At 49.0% G+C, this 17,169-nt stretch overlaps 1 protein-coding gene across 2 annotated transcripts in view; it reads left to right on the forward strand.

The window, feature by feature from the left end:
* Positions 1 to 4,733: 4,733 nt before the first annotated feature.
* ASPG (asparaginase) overlaps positions 4,734 to 17,169 on the forward strand; it is a 69,205-nt gene continuing 56,769 nt past the window's right edge. For both annotated transcript variants that reach the window (XM_059723276.1, XM_059723277.1), the window contains exons 1-2: positions 4,734 to 4,899; positions 14,468 to 14,597. In XM_059723276.1, coding sequence (XP_059579259.1) covers positions 4,749 to 4,899; positions 14,468 to 14,597 — 281 coding nt within the window. In that variant the 5' untranslated portion in view covers positions 4,734 to 4,748. The remainder of the gene's footprint in view (positions 4,900 to 14,467; positions 14,598 to 17,169) is intronic.

Here is a 17,169-nt window from a genome sequence, read left to right on the forward strand (position 1 = left end):
CTGCCCACAGCGGAAACACACCGTATCTTTACCTGTCCCCCGGATAGGGGCCGGCCGATGTCCAGCCTCTCTCAGTGGCAGTGATGCTGGCTTTTGGTTCCTCTGCTCCTTCGGATAACTTGCTTCTGCGGCCGCATAGGCTTCCGCCAGCTTCAATGCCTCCTCGCAATTCCGCGGGGCGTGTTGCCGCACCCAACGCTGAGTTCTTTCATCTAGGTCAATCTGGAATTGTTCCAAAATAACCTGATCCGCCAAATCTTGGCGGTCCGACCCCACTGGGCTCACCCATTTATCAAGGAGGTCCCGCAATAACTGTAGCAGCGCCCGGGGGCGCCTTTCGTCAGGCCTCTTCTTAGCCCGGAACAGGTGTCGGTAATAATCTGGGCTGAGTTCCAGCCGATAGAGTATGGCTTGCTTGACCCGATCGTAGTCCCGGGCCTCCTCTCTCGGGATGGCCCGGTAGGCCGCCTGTGCCACTCCGACCACTAGGGCTCCCAACTGACTGGCCCAGTGCTCCTGGGGGAGGTTAGTCATTAAGGCGTGACGCTCGAAGGCCTCTATATATGCTTCGGGGTCATCCTCCTGCGTCATTTTCGGCATCCTAACAGACGCCTGGCCTTGCCTGAACCATTCCTGTTGTTGACCCAGCATCTGCTGCTGAGTGCCCACAATTTGGGTGAGGGCTTGTAGGTTTTGGCCTATAGCCTCGAGTGCAGACACCGGCACGGGTTGGGCACTGGCATAGGCCGCCATGTCCGGGTCCTCCATGTTCCCGGCCAATGCACCACTTTGTACCCGCCTCCGTTCGATTAGGAGCTCGCACGCCGCCTTAGCCCGGGCTCGGGATCTTGTGCCCCCGAGCTTCGTTGGTACGCCCCAGGGTTTACCCCGGCTGGTATTAAGGGGGACCCCAGAACTCGCCTGCCACGACTTTGATAACTCTCTCAGTGGGGGGTCTTCCCTTGGGGTATCCCCTGGTGCCGGCACGCCTCTTCGCAGGTACTCTCGGGGCTCCGTCCTCCCCTACACCCCAGCCATACGCCACCTCAGGTCTTCCTGTCCTGGCCTCTCACCCGTCCTCGTCTCGTCCTCTCTCTCGGCTCGGGCACCCTAGCCCCTTCAGGCTGTCTGCGGGCCGGGTATACCTCACCCAGTTGGAGGGTGCTGCCCTGATCCCTCCTTCCTTGGGAGGCAGCCGTCCTCTCTGCCTCCCCCAATAGTCTCGGCCGCCGTTACCCACTCCGGCGGCTCTGCAATACCAGCTACAGCTGGCCCCGCTCTCAGGGTAGCTGCTACGCCTCACGCTGCCTCAGGTGTTGGGTTCCCCGCTGGCTGCTGCCCCGCCTCTGGGGGTGACTTCTCCCTCTGTCTCTTCCCTTCTGGGTTCTCCGCTGCGCTGCTCGCAGCCTGCTCCGCAACACCGGCTACAGCTGGCCCCGCTCTCGGGGTAGCTGCTACGCCTCCCGCTGCCTCGGGTGGCGAGTTCCCCGCCGGCTGCTGCCCCGCCTCTGGGGCTGACTTCTCCCCCTGTCTCTGCCCGTCTGGGCTCTCCGCTGCGCTGCTCGCAGCCTGCTCCGCCTCTATCCGGTGGCGTCCCGCACTCCGCGGGTGGCGGCTGATCCCCTGCTCGCTGGAGCTCCGCGCTCCTGCTCTCTCCCTCCAGCCGCCCCGCTGCTTCGGCGGGGCCGCCTTTTGTTCCTCCCGGCCGGTGTGCCCCGCCCCCGCCGCTCAGCCACAGCTGGATAAACGCCCGGCTGATGGCCCGCGCCGGCGCTTTGGAGTTTCTTTGGGTCTTCCGGCCCTGCGGGAGGTAAGCAGACCCCTTGGCCGCCGCGGGGGTCTCCCGGTGCCCCCGCTCCCCTGGGACACCCACATTCAAGTCACTGATGAAGATATTGAAGAGCACAGGTCCAAGGACCGAACCCTGCGGGACCCCACTACCCACATCCTTCCAGGTCAATACCAACCCATCTACTACCACTCTCTGGGTGCGACCGCTAAGCCAATTTGCCACCCACCGAACCGTATAAACATCTATGTCACAGCTTCTTAATTTATTTATGAGAATATGACGAGATATCATATCAAAGGCCTTGCTAAAGTCCAAGAAAACGACATCTACCTCTACTTCTGCATCTAAGCATTTTGTGACCCTGTCATAAAATGAAACCGGATTGGTCAAGCATGATCTACCTGCTACAAATCCATGCTGGTTGCCCTGCTGCATTATTTTTCCCCCTGGATTCCCACAAATATGATCCTTCATAATCTTTGCAAAGAACTTTCCAAGGATGGAGGTGAGCCTGACTGGCTTATAATTACTCGGATCCTCCTTCCTCCCCTTCTTGAAAACAGGGATCACATTGGTCCTTTTCCAGTCCTCTGGGACCTGACCCGAGTGCCACAAGTGCTCAAACAGCTGTGCCAGTGGTTCTGCTGTGACACCGGCCAATTCCTTCAGTACCCTCGGATGCAGCTCATCCAGGCATGCTGACTCGAACACATCCAGTCCATCCAAGTGACTCTGCACCAAGTCAGTGCCGACAGTTGTTGGGCTGGTGTCCCTCTGATGCCCATCTAAGAACCCACTGGGAGACTTATCTTGAGCCGTGTTCAGGAACACTGAGGCAGAAAACTCATTGAATATCTCAGCCTTGTTCCCCCTCTTTGTCACTAATTGTTCCTCATTGTTCAGTTGGGGTCCTATCCTGCCCTGCACCTTCCTTTTACTCCCTATATACCTAAAAGACTTTTTCTTGTCTTTAATTTGTATTGCCAACTTCAGCTCTGTAGTTGCTTTGGCCTTTCTGACTGGCTCCCTGCAAGTGCGGGCCAAGTAGGTATACTCCTCCCTGGTAGCTTCTCCCTGCTTCCACTGCCTACTTGCCTGCTTTTTTGCCCTTAGGCTCCCCTGGATTTCCATGTTCAGCCAAGGATGCTTTTTGGCTCCTTTCCCCCTTTTCCCTCGTACTGGGATAGTCTCCCTCTGTGCCCGAAGGATCACATCCTTTAGGAATGACCACCCTTCCTGGACTCCCCTCTCACCAATACTCTTCTCCTGCAGTGCACCGCTGACTAGACTCCTGAGCACACTGCAGTTAGCCTTCCTGAAGTCCGGCACTTCCACCCTCCTAGAGTTATCTTACCCACCCTATGCTGTATGGTGAATTTGATTGATTGGTGGTCACTGTCTCCAAGGTGACCACGAATCTGCAGCTCCCCTACCAGGTCCTCCCCTGTCGCCAACACCAAGTCCAGTTAGGCATTCCCCCTAGTGGGACCGTATACCTCCTGCGTTAGGTGAAGGTCCTGCAGGCAGGTTAAGAACCTACGTGAACGGTTGGATTTGGCTGACTGCTCCTCCCAGCAGATGTCAGGGTAGTTTAGGTCCCCAATGACAACCACGTCCCTAGACTGTACGGCCTCTGAGAGATGCCTCAGGAATTCCACGTCTAGCTTTTCCTCTTGGTGTGGTGGTCTGTAGCAGACCCCCACCACCAAGTCCCTTTCCTCTCGACCTCCATGGATCCTAACTCACAATGCCTCAACTTTCTCCTCCCCGATCCCATTTTGCCTTGGGTAGATGTATAGTGCTCCTTTACAGAGTAACCCCCACCTGTCTCCCTACTCTGTCCCTTCTGTACAACCTGTAGCCCTCAATGTGTACCACCCAGTCATGGGTAGGGTCCTACCAGGTTTCTGTTAGCCCCACTAAATCCAAGTTATTATCTGCAAGCAAGAGTGCAAGTTCTTCCTGCTTGTTCCCCATGCTCCTACCATTAGTATAGAGGCACTTGAGCCCTCTGAATGGTGCTTTTGGTGCCCCCCGCCCTCCCCGTCTGATACCCAAAGGGCCCCTCGCAGGTTAGAGTCGATGCAGGAATAGCAGTGAAAGATCATGTTAAGCTCACAGAATTTAACTTTAAGTGTGCCCGGTTATGGTGATGAAACTTCCTTTCAGCAAAGTGCAAGTTCATCTCTATGCCCTCCGATCTGAAAAGTGTTTTTGAGATGATAGCTTGGAAAGAGTCCAGTGCAGGGCAACAAAATGCTCAGCAGCCCACAAAGCAAGACTTATGAGGAACAGCTGAAAGAGCCAGGGTTGTTTAGCCTAGAGAAGAGAAGAGAAGACAAGACTGCAGGGGCTGGGATTTGATAGCAGGCTTCAAATACCTGAAGGGCAATTTCAGGAAGCAAGGAGATGGCCCTTTCCCTGTGGCTGTTACTAAGACAAAAGCTTCAAGCTGCGGTGGGGAAAGGGAGGTTGGAGATTGCGAGGACGCGTGTGACTCTGAGGGTGCTCAGGCACTGGTTATTCTTTCAGTCTTGAGAAGACGGAGGGGTTTGTGGCGGTGGGGAGCGATGGCCTCAAGCTGCAGCGGGGGAAACAGAGGCGGGGAGTGGGAGAAAGGCGCCAGCTCGCAGGGCGCTCCGGGACTCTCGGACTCGGGGGCCGCCTGGACAGCCGGTGCCCTCTCCGCCTCCGCCTCCGCCTCCGCCCTGGGAGTTTTCTACGGGTCATCGGCGCCGATCTCGGGCAGGGGCTGCACCGGGTGCCCTCAGGAGGGGTTTCCAGCCCCACTTTCGGGGGGGGGGGGGTCCCGCGCCACGGGGAAAGGAAGGAGCATCCCTGCGCGGCCGGGCGAGCAGGGAGGAGGAGCCGGGGCGGCGCTGCCCCACCCCGCACACGGCTGTCCGGGCAGTGCGGGAGCGGAGGCGCCTGGAGCCGCTGTTTCCCGGCGGCGGCGATGGAGGCGGCGGCGGCGCCGCGCGCGCTGGGCAAGGCGCTGTCGTGCGGGCGGGCGGGCCGGTCCCCGGAGCCCCGCGGCGCCGCGGCCGAGGAGCGGGTGCTGGTCATCAACACGGGCGGCACCATCGGCATGGTGGCCGAGAGCGGAGGTGAGCGGCTCCCCGCCCGCGCCCACGTGCTGCCCGGCCCGGCTCGGCTCGGCTCGGCTCGCTCCTCGCCGGGCACCAGCTGGCCCCGCTGCCCTGCCTGCCGGCGCTGTCCGCACCCGCGTGGCTCTGCTCTTTCCTTTCGCTTTCCTTTCCGCGCCTCGCTGCTCCGCTGCGCGCCGGAGGGAGGCAGGGATGGAGAGATGCTCTGGCTCTGGCTGCGGGAGCAGGGGCGCGGGGTGTCCAGTGACAGCCCGGCGCTGGCGCTGGTCACTTGGATGGTTTTCTCCGCTCCTGCCGCTTAACCACTTGTCCCCCTCCTCTATTTTCTGCCCGAGTGGCAGCCTGAGGCTGGGTCTGATCACTTGGTGGCCCCTGGATGGTTTCCTGCACTCTTGCTGCTTAACCGGTTGTCCCCTTCTCCTCTATTTTCCGCCCCAGTGTAGTGTTTTTGGCCGAATTGAATCCCGATTTGTGTAAATCCTCGCAGGCTGCCGGTCATACCTGTTCTGGGCCAGTTCTCTCAGTTGTCAAGATCACTTTGGATTCCAGTCCTGTGCGCTCAGATTCCCCCAAACTTCCCCCCCCCCCCGTCACCGGACTGGTATAATCTACAGGTTTAATAGATATGTTCTCAGTCCTGCTCTCCAGCGTTTGAATGAAGGTATTGAGTGACACTGGACCTGGGACACACTCTTGGGACATCCCACTCGGTGCTGCCTTCCTGGTCGATGGGGTAGGTCTGTATGGTGCAAGGCAGCACCAGGCTGACCCGTGCCCCATCTCAGCTCTCCGTGCTGGCTCTCAAACCACAAGCAGCATAGCATAAGGGCAGCACAACAAGCTTTTTTGGGAGCTGCGCCATACTAAAACAACTGCGCTTCTTCCAGGTCAGGAGCTAGCATGTGCAAAGGAAGCATGGCATGGCTTGGCTCATGTCACGTGGGACAGTGCTCTGGGTATTTGGCACTGTTAGCACCTCCAGGGGAGCAGCTCTTCAACCGAGAGGAAAGTTCCTTGATTTGGGCTTGTAGTTAGTGTGGTGTCTCGAGACCGCAATCTTCCTCAAAGCTACAGGAGCCATATTTTATGAAGCACCTATATTCACAGATCCATAAAAAGCAACCTGTGATGTTACTTATATTTTTGTTTATAGTCTGCTGGTGAAAACTGGCGCTGTCCCTGTAACTTGTCTTGATCAGACACTTTGTCAAGGTTTGAGACTGGCGCATAGATGAGATGCTAGTGGAGGTTGCAAATACAAGACAAGTGATTCTGGGAGAGAAGCTTGAAGGTAGAACAAAGGTGGATGTGTATTCTTCTAGTTAAAAGGGTTTGCAAATAGTTCCTCCTCACACAGGTATTTTGGGCAGTTTCCAGAAACTTTGAGATTTTGTGAACGGTGGGTATCAGTAATAAGATTACAGCTAGTCTCGAGTTCTTGATTGAAGCCGATTTTTACTGGGAAAATGCCAATCTGTCAGTAATATTTTAAGGAAACTGTTTGGTGTTTTTTTTTAAACAGGCAGGACTTTGTTGGAACCTGGCAAGCTTGATGAGGAACCTGGAGCTTCCCAGATCTGTGGCTTCCCCAGGCAGATTGTTCTGGGTTAGGGTCTCTGGCTTCCAGGCTTCTTGTTACTGAGTCGACAGCCTTGAAGCCTCGGCTCTCGGAGGGACTCTCAAGGTCTAGAGTCAGGGAATCCAGAAGCCCTAAGAGCTCTTGCTCGAGACTGGGGCCCTAGAAGCCTAGGGGCATTTTTATGGTGCTCCGGGGGTGGGAAGGAGCGGGGCGCTTTCATTAGAGCAGCTCTGAGCCACTCTAAAGTACCCAGGGTGTCTTGTGTATCAGCGTCCCCACACTTCAAAATAGCAGCAGGGGTACTTTATTTAAAGTTTGTTGAACAAGCTTTAGTTAAAGCTGCCCAGGTGCCATTTTGAAGTGTGGGGATGCTGATACATGAGCCATGGAGGCTGGCTGGAGCACGCTAACTGGCTCACTCCAGCAGACTCAATTGATCAAGTCTTCTCCGACGCGCTGCAGTTACAGCGCAAGGACGCAGAGTCTCTGCACGTGTATAGGCACCCTGGGCTCCTCGGTCTGAAGTCTAGTGTCTCAATGACTGTCTCACTGTCTGTTAGCTGGGGGATATGAAAAGGAAAGAGATGCTTGAGGGCTGTTGGGTGGGGAGAGGGGGGAGTAGGGTATTGATATGGTCAGTCTAATTAATCCTAATTCATCAGTCTCCGTGTTTGTGTTTTGATTTACGGTTTTTTAAGGGTCTGTCTGGTTTGCCTAAACATGACCTTTTTCTTACAAATTATAATAAACATTGAGATCTTTCCATTCTACTTTCTGGATACTTCCTCCTCTCTTTCCTTAAGTGCATCCTCCTAACGCTGAATAATAATGTGTGTATCCTTTGATACTGGGAAACTGAAAGACACTAGATTTAAGGAGACAGATGTTTACTTGTTTTTATAAGAATTTAGTCTGTTTTTGAGCTTTGCTCTACATCATGTCAATCATTAATAGAATCTCATTTTGCTTGATTTACTTTCTCACAGTGGTACTGGAGGACTATATCCAGGTTCACCTGCATTCTCAACTTGTTTCTAGCAGCAGATTTACTCTTTGATAATCTCAAGATATGTAGAAATCTTTTAGCAGTAAAGAAAATAGGGACTGACCACAGTAGATTTAATTTTTTTTAAAACAAGCCTTCTTTCCTGCATTGTGTTATCAAGTTCTGTTTGACCACAGGTTGATGACTGCAACCAGTGCTGATTTGTAGCTTTCCCTGAGCAAGAACGCCTGCTTTATTTTAGGGCAAGACAAACTTTGCAAGCATCTAAATTAGGTGAAGCATCACAAACTGAGACTTTGCCACTGCTGATTGCATTCAAAGGTAGTTAGCTCTTCACAAATCTGGTGTTGGACCATGATCCTGTCTCACCTTTTCCTTTTTGCAGTCAAACAAGCTTCTGCAACAAGTGCTTTTGGATTCTTGTTTATTTGGTTGGGGGGGGGGGGGAGTTCGCATCTAGTTTACTAAGGTAAATTAGATGTTTCATTTGGAGCCAGCATCTCCTGGATGTCCCCTGGGGCCTTGCCAGTCCATTTTGCCCTGCTTGAAGGTATTGTCCCTGTGTCTTGCTGCAGGTAGCCTGAGCCAGGCCCTTCCCCTTGGCTAGGATGGAGAGCTTCTTCCATTATTTTCTCAATGACCATCTCTTCCTTTTGTATTCGGGCCTCAGCCCTCTGAGATGGGGAACTCCCAGAGTTATTTCAGACACTGGGTCTCCTCTAGATTCTTCATAACTTCTCATTGCTTCCTCTCTGCAGCAGTTTTCTCTTCTAGGAAAGCTTGCCCTTGCTGACCATCACATAGTGCTTGGTCACTTGTCCCAACCATTGTCCTATACCTGTCATCTAAAAGGAGGATAATAAGGCACAGCAAGGGCTAAATGTAACTCCCTTTAATGGTTTGATGTTCTATACTGCAAACCAGTGGTGACCTATTATTTCTGCCTGAGAACCAGACACAGTTCAAAAAGGTCAAGGTGTTGCAACAGGTTGGAACAGCTTCTCTGTCCTATTCCTCCTCTTTGTGCCATCTGATAGGTTAGAACTGAAGCCATGTCCACATCACCCTGCTTGAGAATTTTCTCAACATAGATGTGCATAGAGTTGCCATAACCTGCGCCTTCCCCATATACCTCTGTAAGAGGAACTTGAGATGAGAATTATTTCAGGGCAAATGGTGGGAGGTGTCGGGGCGGGGGGGCGCTCAGCATTTGCCTCTTCCCTCTAATAGATTCATAGATGCTAGGGTCAGAAAGGACCTCAGCAGATCATCGAGTCCAACCCCCTGCTTAGGCAGGAAAGACTGCTGTGGTGCGATGACCCCAGCCAGATGCCTATTCAGCCTTCTCTTAAAGACCCCCAAGGTAGGGGAGAGCACCACCTCCCTTGGAAGCCCATTCCAAATTTTGGCCACCCTTACCATGAAGAAGTTTTTCCTGATGTCTAGCCTAAATCTGCTCTCCATCAGTTTGTGACCATTGTTCCTTGTTACCCCAAGAGGCGCCCTGGTGAACAGAGCATCTCTGATCCCTTGCTGTGCCCCCTTAATGAATTTGTAGGTGGCCACAAGATCACCTCTCAGCCCTCTCTTGCGGAGGCTGAAGTGATCCAGGTCTCTCAATCTCTCCTCGTAGGGCTTGGCCTGCAAACCCTTAATCATATGAGTGGTCCTCCTTTGGACCCTCTGGAGGTTATCCACATCCTTCTTAAAGTACAGCGCCCAAAACTGGATGCAGTACTTCAATTGTGGTCTGACCAATGCCACATAGAGGAAGTATCACCTCCTTGGTACTATTTGTCATGTATCTGCACTAACTATCATGGATGATAAAGTGCGGTTAGCTTTGCTGGTGATTTTGTCACACTGATGACTCGTTCATCTTGGAGTCCACTATGATTCGGAGGTCCCTTTCTGCTGCTGTGCTGCTGAGAGGGTCACTTCCCAGCTAGTAACTGTGCTGGATATTTTTACGCCCTAGGTGCAGCACTCTGCATTTGTCTGTGTTGAACTGAATCCTATTGTGTTGGGTTTGATTCAAACACATCTATTTACAAAAAGCCTGGCTCATGAAAACATACTTCCATTTTCTAATCAAAGCATCGTGCTTAAACGGTTGTACAGAAGGATCTGAGTTTAGAGCTTCAAGACCTATAGGGTAGAAATCAAAAGTCCAATTGCAATTTTGGATGCTTCAAAACAACACTTCACAAAATGAACATCTTGGACAGTCCCCTGTTTGAATGTGGTGTCCAACAAACAGCACAGCACTTAATCGAAAGCTGCAGTCTTTACAAATGTCCAGATGGGGCAGATGGAAGCTGTATGTTGAGTGATAATACCAGAGTGTGACTCATAGAGTTGGAAGTTGATGTCTTATGCCATGAGAGAGAGAGAGAGAGAGAGAGAGAGAGAGAGAAGGTAGAAATTTGTTTCAATAAGTTGGGAGGACTCGGGGTGAGTGGGTCACCTATTAATTGTGCAGTTTGGAAGATAACACAAATGTCAACCTGTTGAAAGCCCATTTAAAAGCAAGAAAAATGAGAGCTTACATGGGCAAAGGACTTAAGAATGTGTTTTGGTTATCCATGTCAGTGCAGATATCTGGGATGAACTAGTATGAGAATAGCTTGGTTATGTCCAGGTCCAGCTTGATACCAAGCAAATAAAAATCAGCAAATGGACACCCAAGACATTTGAAGTTGTGCCTTGTGCTTCAGAGCTACAATGAGTCTTGTTCAGCAGCACAGCAGAAGTGGCCATTTGGGACAAAGTTAGGAGCAGTAGCTCCTGAATAGGAGAAGCATGGGTTTTAATTGAACAAACAAAATGCCTGAAGCTTGAAAGCATGTTAAGTATATTTTGTAAAACAAAGCACTCTGGCAGTAATCCAGACAAGCCTAGTTAAATGCTGGGGCAGTCTTGTGAGAAAATTGGCAATTTTCTTATAAGAGAGGCCTGCTACTTTATTTAATGCAAGCCAGAAAAGAGATTAGCAAGTTCCTAAAGACCTTCTATTAGTTAGTACAAACTCCAAGCCATGGGGGGCAGCTTGACACTCCCCTAGCATGCACACAACTCTTGGTACATTAGAAAAAAATAATAAGGGAGATGGTTTCAATTTCTGCATTTCATATTTAATTACAAATGTTTAATTTGTAAAAAAAAATAAATAAATAAAGAGGATGGAGCTGGACTGTTCTTGGTGGTGGCAGATGCGGAACAAGGAGCAACAGTCTCAAGTTGCAGCAAGGGGAGTTTAGGTTACATATTAGGAAGAATTTTCTCACTAGGAGTGTAGTAAAACACTGGAACAGGTTACCCAGAGAGGTGGTGGAAGTTTGGAGGTTTCCAAAACCCAGCTAAGACAAAGCTTTAGCTGGGATGATCTAGTTGGGGTCAGCCCTACTTTGAGCAGGGGTTGGACTAGATGACCTCCTGAGGTCCCTTCCAACCTTAACTTTCTATGATTCTGTGAATTCAGAATTATAATTTGGCCTCTAATCCCTCCTCTTTCTTCTACAGAATGCTTGGCCCAAGGAAATCAGTTAGCCCCAAATTAAAGCAAACTGGCACTAGTCCAAAAACTGTGTTTGAGAGCTTGACTTGCAATCTGAGCAAGAGTTCTGGGCAGCTGAAATAGATTTATTCATATGAAGTTTGTTGATTGAATAATTGCACTAAAGAGACTTACATTTGCATTGTAACTTGAATGAAACTTATTTATAAATAGTGAAGCATGGAATAATGGAATCATAAGAAAATAGGACCGGAGGGGACCTCTTGAGGTCAGCTAGTCTAGCCCTTGGCCAGAGGCAAGATCATCCCTATCCAAACCATCCTATACAAATCTTTTTCTAACTTATTTTTCTAAAACTACACAGTCAGTTCTGCCTCACAGTCACAAGGCATGACACTTTGACATGCTGTAGGCAAAGCAGGGGGACTATGGTGGCTAATGTCCCGCTGCTGCAAGGATTGTTAAAATAATCTCAAGAGATGCATGAGGGCCATGCCCCTGGCTAGGGGAAGTTTAGAAAAAAAAATCCCCATACTGTATCCATCCGACCATGGGGTAAAATTCTTTTCTTGACCCCAAGTGGAGGAGCAAGACCCTATAGACAGGAACCTCTGGGTTTTAGCCCCAGCAGAAGCATTGGCACACCCCAGTCTTGGCTGCAGCCAACACCCACTGGTCCTGAGGAAGGCAACCTCCCCCCCACCAGCAACATGTAGCAACAACAGTGTGGGGTGAGGTGGGTGTGTGTGTGTGTTTGGGGGGGGGGCAGCAATTCCTTCCCAGCCCCTTATACCAACCAGCAATGCCCAGAAGCATGGGAAGCACCCATAGTATAGTGTAGACAGAGCTACTTCTAGATCATGCCTGACCAATGGCTGTCCAACTTCTTGAAGACCTCCATCACTTCCCCAGGCAGTCTATTCCACTGCCTTGCTCCTGTAACAGTGAAGAAGTTTTTCCTGATACTGAGTCTGAACTTACTCTGCTGCAACTTCAACCACTGGTCTACATCCTACTCTCTGCTGCAAGAGATAAAAAATGTTTTTCCTCTTGTTTATGGCAGCCCTTCAGGCATTTGAAGACTGTTGTCACGTCTCCTCTTAAGCACCTTTTCCATCAGCTAAACAGGCCTATTTCCTTTCACCCTCTCTTTAGGTAGCTTGCCTTCCAAACCCTTTATAATTATTGTTGCCCACCTCTGGACCCTCTAGTCACTTCATGTCCTTTTTAAAACGTCTAGCCCAGAACTGCACACAGTATTTTAGATGAGGCCTAACCAGTACTGAGTAAAAAGCACTATCATCTCTCATGTCTGCACCTGATGCTTCTGTTGATGCAGCCCAAAACTGTGTTTGCTTTTTGTGTAGCTTTCTCATGCTGCAGGCTTATACTGAGTCTGTGATCTACCAAAACTCCTAGATACTTCTGCCATGCTGCCATCCAGCCAGGTGTCACCCATTTTGTTTTTGTGTTTTTGATTGTTCTTGCCGAAGTGTAGCATCTTGCGTTTGTCTGCACTGAACTTCACCCTGTTAGCTCCAGCCCAGCTTTTCAGTCTGTCAGGAGCTGTCTGAATTGCACTCCCTGTTCTCTAGTGTGTTTGCAGTCCTTCCCAGTTTCACATCACCTACAAATTTGCTTAAGAAGCTTTTCATTCCTCTAGGGCTGGGGTCAGCAGCAACCGGAGGAGCTGCCACCACCTGGGCTGCCTAGAAACGGAGTCCACCATGGAGTCCAGCCATGGAGCCACCCCAGCCCCAGGGGCAGTGGGACACCGTGGGCTGGGCCGGACGGTGCCTGGGCCAGGCAGGACTGATGGACCTGCCCCAGGCTGGTCAAAGTCCCTCTGCGGGCCAGATCTGGCCTGCAGGCCGTATTTTGCCCACCCTGGTCTACCCTATAGTAGTTTTGTGTAACCTGCAGTTCTTCAATTTGTTTGAGAAGCTTGTCCCCTTCCTTATTCAGATAATCCTGTGATGAAGTCCACAAACAATCTATCCATTGCATTCTGGTCATCCGCACATAAGTAGTTAGTTTATCAAAGGAAGAGATCAAGTTTTTTTCCATGCTATTTGTTCTTAATAAATCTGTGCTGGGTGCTTGTGATCAGCACTTCCTTCTCCAGATGCTTACTAATGGACTTTCTTGTGATATATTCCAGTAGCCTCCCAGGTATCAAAGTGAGGCTAACCAGTCCGTCGTTCCCCAGAGCCTTCTTTTTGCTTTTTTTTAAAAAGATGCCCTGTGTTGGCCCTTTTCCTGTCCTCTGGTACTGATCTTGTTTCCCAGAACTTCATAAATATTATTGCCAAGGGCTCTGAGGTCTCCTCTGTCAGTTCCTCAGTGCCCTAGGATGAAGTTCATTGGGCTCTGCTGACTTGAATTCATTCAGACCCATCAAAATTCTTTATTTCTTTTGTTATTTCATCCTTCAGCTTGTCTCTTTCTTTATCCAAATAATCCTTGTTAGCTGTCTGGTTGCAGCCTCATTTTTCTGGGTTAAGATTGAGGCAAATAAACCGTGGAGTAGCTCTGGCTTTGCATGTTCTGTTAAGAGTTTGCCCCGGCTATTTAATGATCGACCCGTAGCTTTGGTCTTTATTTTCTGGCCAACACGTAAATACTTTTTCTTTTTGTCTTTTAACTTCCCTCGCCAGGTGCAGCTATTTTTCCCCCCTTTATTTTCCGGGGGTTTTTTTGTCCCTGCTAGTTCTTGTGGTTTCCTGGCTGCCCATCTTTCCATTGCCTGTATGCTTTTCTTTTGCATTTCAGGCATCCCAGAAGCTAATTGTGCAGCCACTTGGGCAGACTTTTGTGTTCCAAATTCTGGACATTCAGACAGTCTTGCCTAAACTTGGCCATTCATATTTAAGCTCACAGTTTAATTTCAGCTCATGTCTCTAAAGCAGACAGTTTTATGTTACAGTTGCAAGGGCTGTCCAGGAGCCTCTGCTGTCAAGTTGTACTTGTGCATTAAAGACAATAGAATGTGAACAAAGCTTCAAAACTTTGCTGTGTAGCAAGTGGGCAATATTGTGTTTGGTCTTTATTGCATACAGGACTTTCTTGTGTTCCAGTTCCCAGTACATGTCAGGAAAGCAATCGTTGTGGAGAAGTTTGTTCATGTATAATTTGTTTACCATCTTTAACTCAATTCTTAGAATTTAAAATTGATCTAAAAGCGTATGAATTCTAAACAGATATGTGTGCTGTTTCATTTCCTGCTTTCTGATCATGTTAAGGAAGAAACTGATAGCAATTGCTTTTAAACTAAATCAGTGCAGAAAATGAGTGTGTTTTATGGAGTAGGTGTAGATTTAAATCAGTGCTGCGATGTAAATGGAAGTGCAGTGCAAAAATGGAGAAGCCAAAGAGCAATCAACTAGAGAAAAAACTGGAAAACTGATATTTTGTCAATGGTTCTTCCTTTTGCCTTCTCCCTATTATTTGTGTGTTTGTTTTTTAGGACTTGCTCCTGAGGCTAACAAGTTAGTAAAGGCCCTGAAAAAAATGCCGATGCTGCATGATGCTGCATATGCTCAAGAAACAAGACTTTATGAAGTCCATAAGTTTCCAGATGACACCCTGGTGCTTCCGTAAGTAGCTGAGATGAAAAAATGTCTTGCTTAGTTAGAGACATTTGTAGAGTACTCTGAAGCCTTAGCATGGAAAAGTCTTCTGGTGTTCCTGTGAAATGAACTCGGGGTCAACCAAGCTTTTCAGAGAGTAAATAAGCCCTAGGACTTACAAACAAGGGGCATCTTCAGACTATCCTCACTGTCTCCTCTCCAGGTTTGATATAAATGGAGCATGGCCAGGAGTGGGTATGAGAGCTTATTTCCTGAAGCGCGACTGAGCCCTTTGCTTAGCTGTTCAGACATACGCTAGGTTAAAAGAGACTTCACTAACAAGCATCTGAGATTAGATGTGAGATATTCACATTTACTTTTGTTTCCTCCACCCCATGAAGAAGTAAGAATCCTTTGTGTATAAATGTCTCTAAATGGCCAAGCAATTCTTCAGCAGGTTCTTGCCTGGAGGGACACTGCAAGAAAATTAAGTTTTTTAATATTTGAAAAAATGAACTAAAATAAGATTTATTCAGGTCCTATCTTGGCTATTTCACCAGTGTAAATAATAGCTCAACAAATGTTATCTGATGTGTTTTAATACCACAAGATAAATCACTACAGTGGCTTTTTGTAAATTGGGAGTTAACAAAATATATTATTTTGAAACCAGAATGCCAAATCTCTGTTTCATGTAAGAGGCTTCCAGATGTGCCCCAGTTCCACCTTGCTTGAGTCCCTGAAAAGCTGTTGAGACTTCTGTATCTGTGACATGCCTTTTATTATCCCTGAGATAAAGTCCACACAAAGTGGTGAGAGGGATGACCCAGCCACCCCTAGTGTTAAGTTTTTTTTCAGGGAGTTGCATAGAGTAGAGGAGGATTTCATTTGCCGCCTTAGATCTGGGTGCTAAATATACTGCCCATGGGCTGGATGTGGCCCACTGAGCCCCACCATCCAGACCTCGGTGCTGCTCCAGAGTCTGACCGGACCCACATGGGGAATGGTATGCACTTGTGGCATGGGGCCATGGACCCCCTCCCCCTTATCTCCCCCCTTCCCCAACATACTGGATCTAGCAGCTGTTCCAGCCACTTTGGGACCCATGCTGCAGGCGACATGGATCCCAGAGTGGCTGGAATGGACACTGTGAAGTATGATCCAGCCAGAAAAGCAGCTGCGCCACATGCTGTGGCTCCCCCAGTCAGACTATACCTCACATGGCACCTGCCCTGGGACATGTGCTACACGCTGTGTCCCTCCAGCTGATCTGGGACCTGTGCTGCATGCGATACACACAACGTGGGTGCCAGTCTGGGTGGAGCAGTCACAGCCCCAGTGCGGCTGGTGTGAGCACTGCACATGGCACAGTCTGGGTGGGGCAGCCACCACATGCAGCACAGCTGCTACTCTACTCAAACTGTGTTGCACATGGTGCCCGTTCCAGTTTCTTTGGGGTCTGCACTGCATGCAGCATGGGTCCCAGACCAGCTAGAACAGTCACTGGATCAGGTATACTGGGAGGAGGGGGGAGTAGGTCCATGGGGCCAGTCCAGCCTACAGACCTGTCCTATGCCACTCATCTGGCCCGGGAGGCTGGATGAGTTTGACACCTCTGCTGTAGGTGAAATAGGATCTGACTTATAATGTGTACTTACTGATCTGCGTGGCACATAATACAATTGCTGCTAGGTGCCAAATGCAGTTACCTTGTCAGTAATTCTCAAAAGTAATTTTGATAATTTAAATCAACCACCCTAGTCATTGTAGGTTAGAAAGCTTAGCCTTACTCCCATATGTATGTTTAGCCCATCTGGGGTGCTCATTTGCTACTGTACTAGTATATAATCAGTGTTAACTGTGGGTACAGTATACAGCATAATGTGAATTATCTCCACCATATGTCTGAAGAAGCAGCAGCTAATTAATGCGACCATACATTGGCTTCATGCTTTAATTCTACATTCCCTGCTGCTGCTGCTTAAAAACCCTAAAAAAGCCAATTGTTTTTCTCCCCTAAATTTATGCAATATTATGGTAATGAGAGATAGGCTTTATAATTAATCTGCATTGCTTCTTAACTGTTGGGCAATGATTAATAAGCTTATAGGTTTTATTTAGAGGGCAATATGCTAATTTGTTATGTTCCCCAGCTGTGATGAATGACTGCAACCCTGTAAACATTTTACATTACACAAAGAAAGTGGAGTGTATTTTACACAGTATGTCCAAAGTAAATAGAACTGTGGCTGTTTTGCTGCAACAGTGGAGATTTGAACTTGTTCACTGAAAATCATCTTCAGAGGAAAAAATAGGAGATCTAGGCTTGGAAGTAAAGCAAGACTTTAGATTTAGTCATATCTTTGTCATAAGTCCTTAAACATTTGAAAATATCCAGAGCAGGCAATAGTGGAATGAGTCTATGGTCAACATGATCTTTTTACAGGGTTTCCCCCCCCCCCAGAGATATTTTATTCAAGCTGTTTTAAGAAAAAGGGATCTCTTACTTGTAGGTGATTTTTGAAATACTTTATAATTGAATAAAAAATTATTTAGAGATACTTTTAAGGGAGTTGAAGTGGTGAAACCACATTAATAG

Source organism: Alligator mississippiensis, chromosome 2 (assembly GCF_030867095.1).
Source record: "Alligator mississippiensis isolate rAllMis1 chromosome 2, rAllMis1, whole genome shotgun sequence".
In the NCBI taxonomy this organism is placed as follows: domain Eukaryota; kingdom Metazoa; phylum Chordata; order Crocodylia; family Alligatoridae; genus Alligator; species Alligator mississippiensis.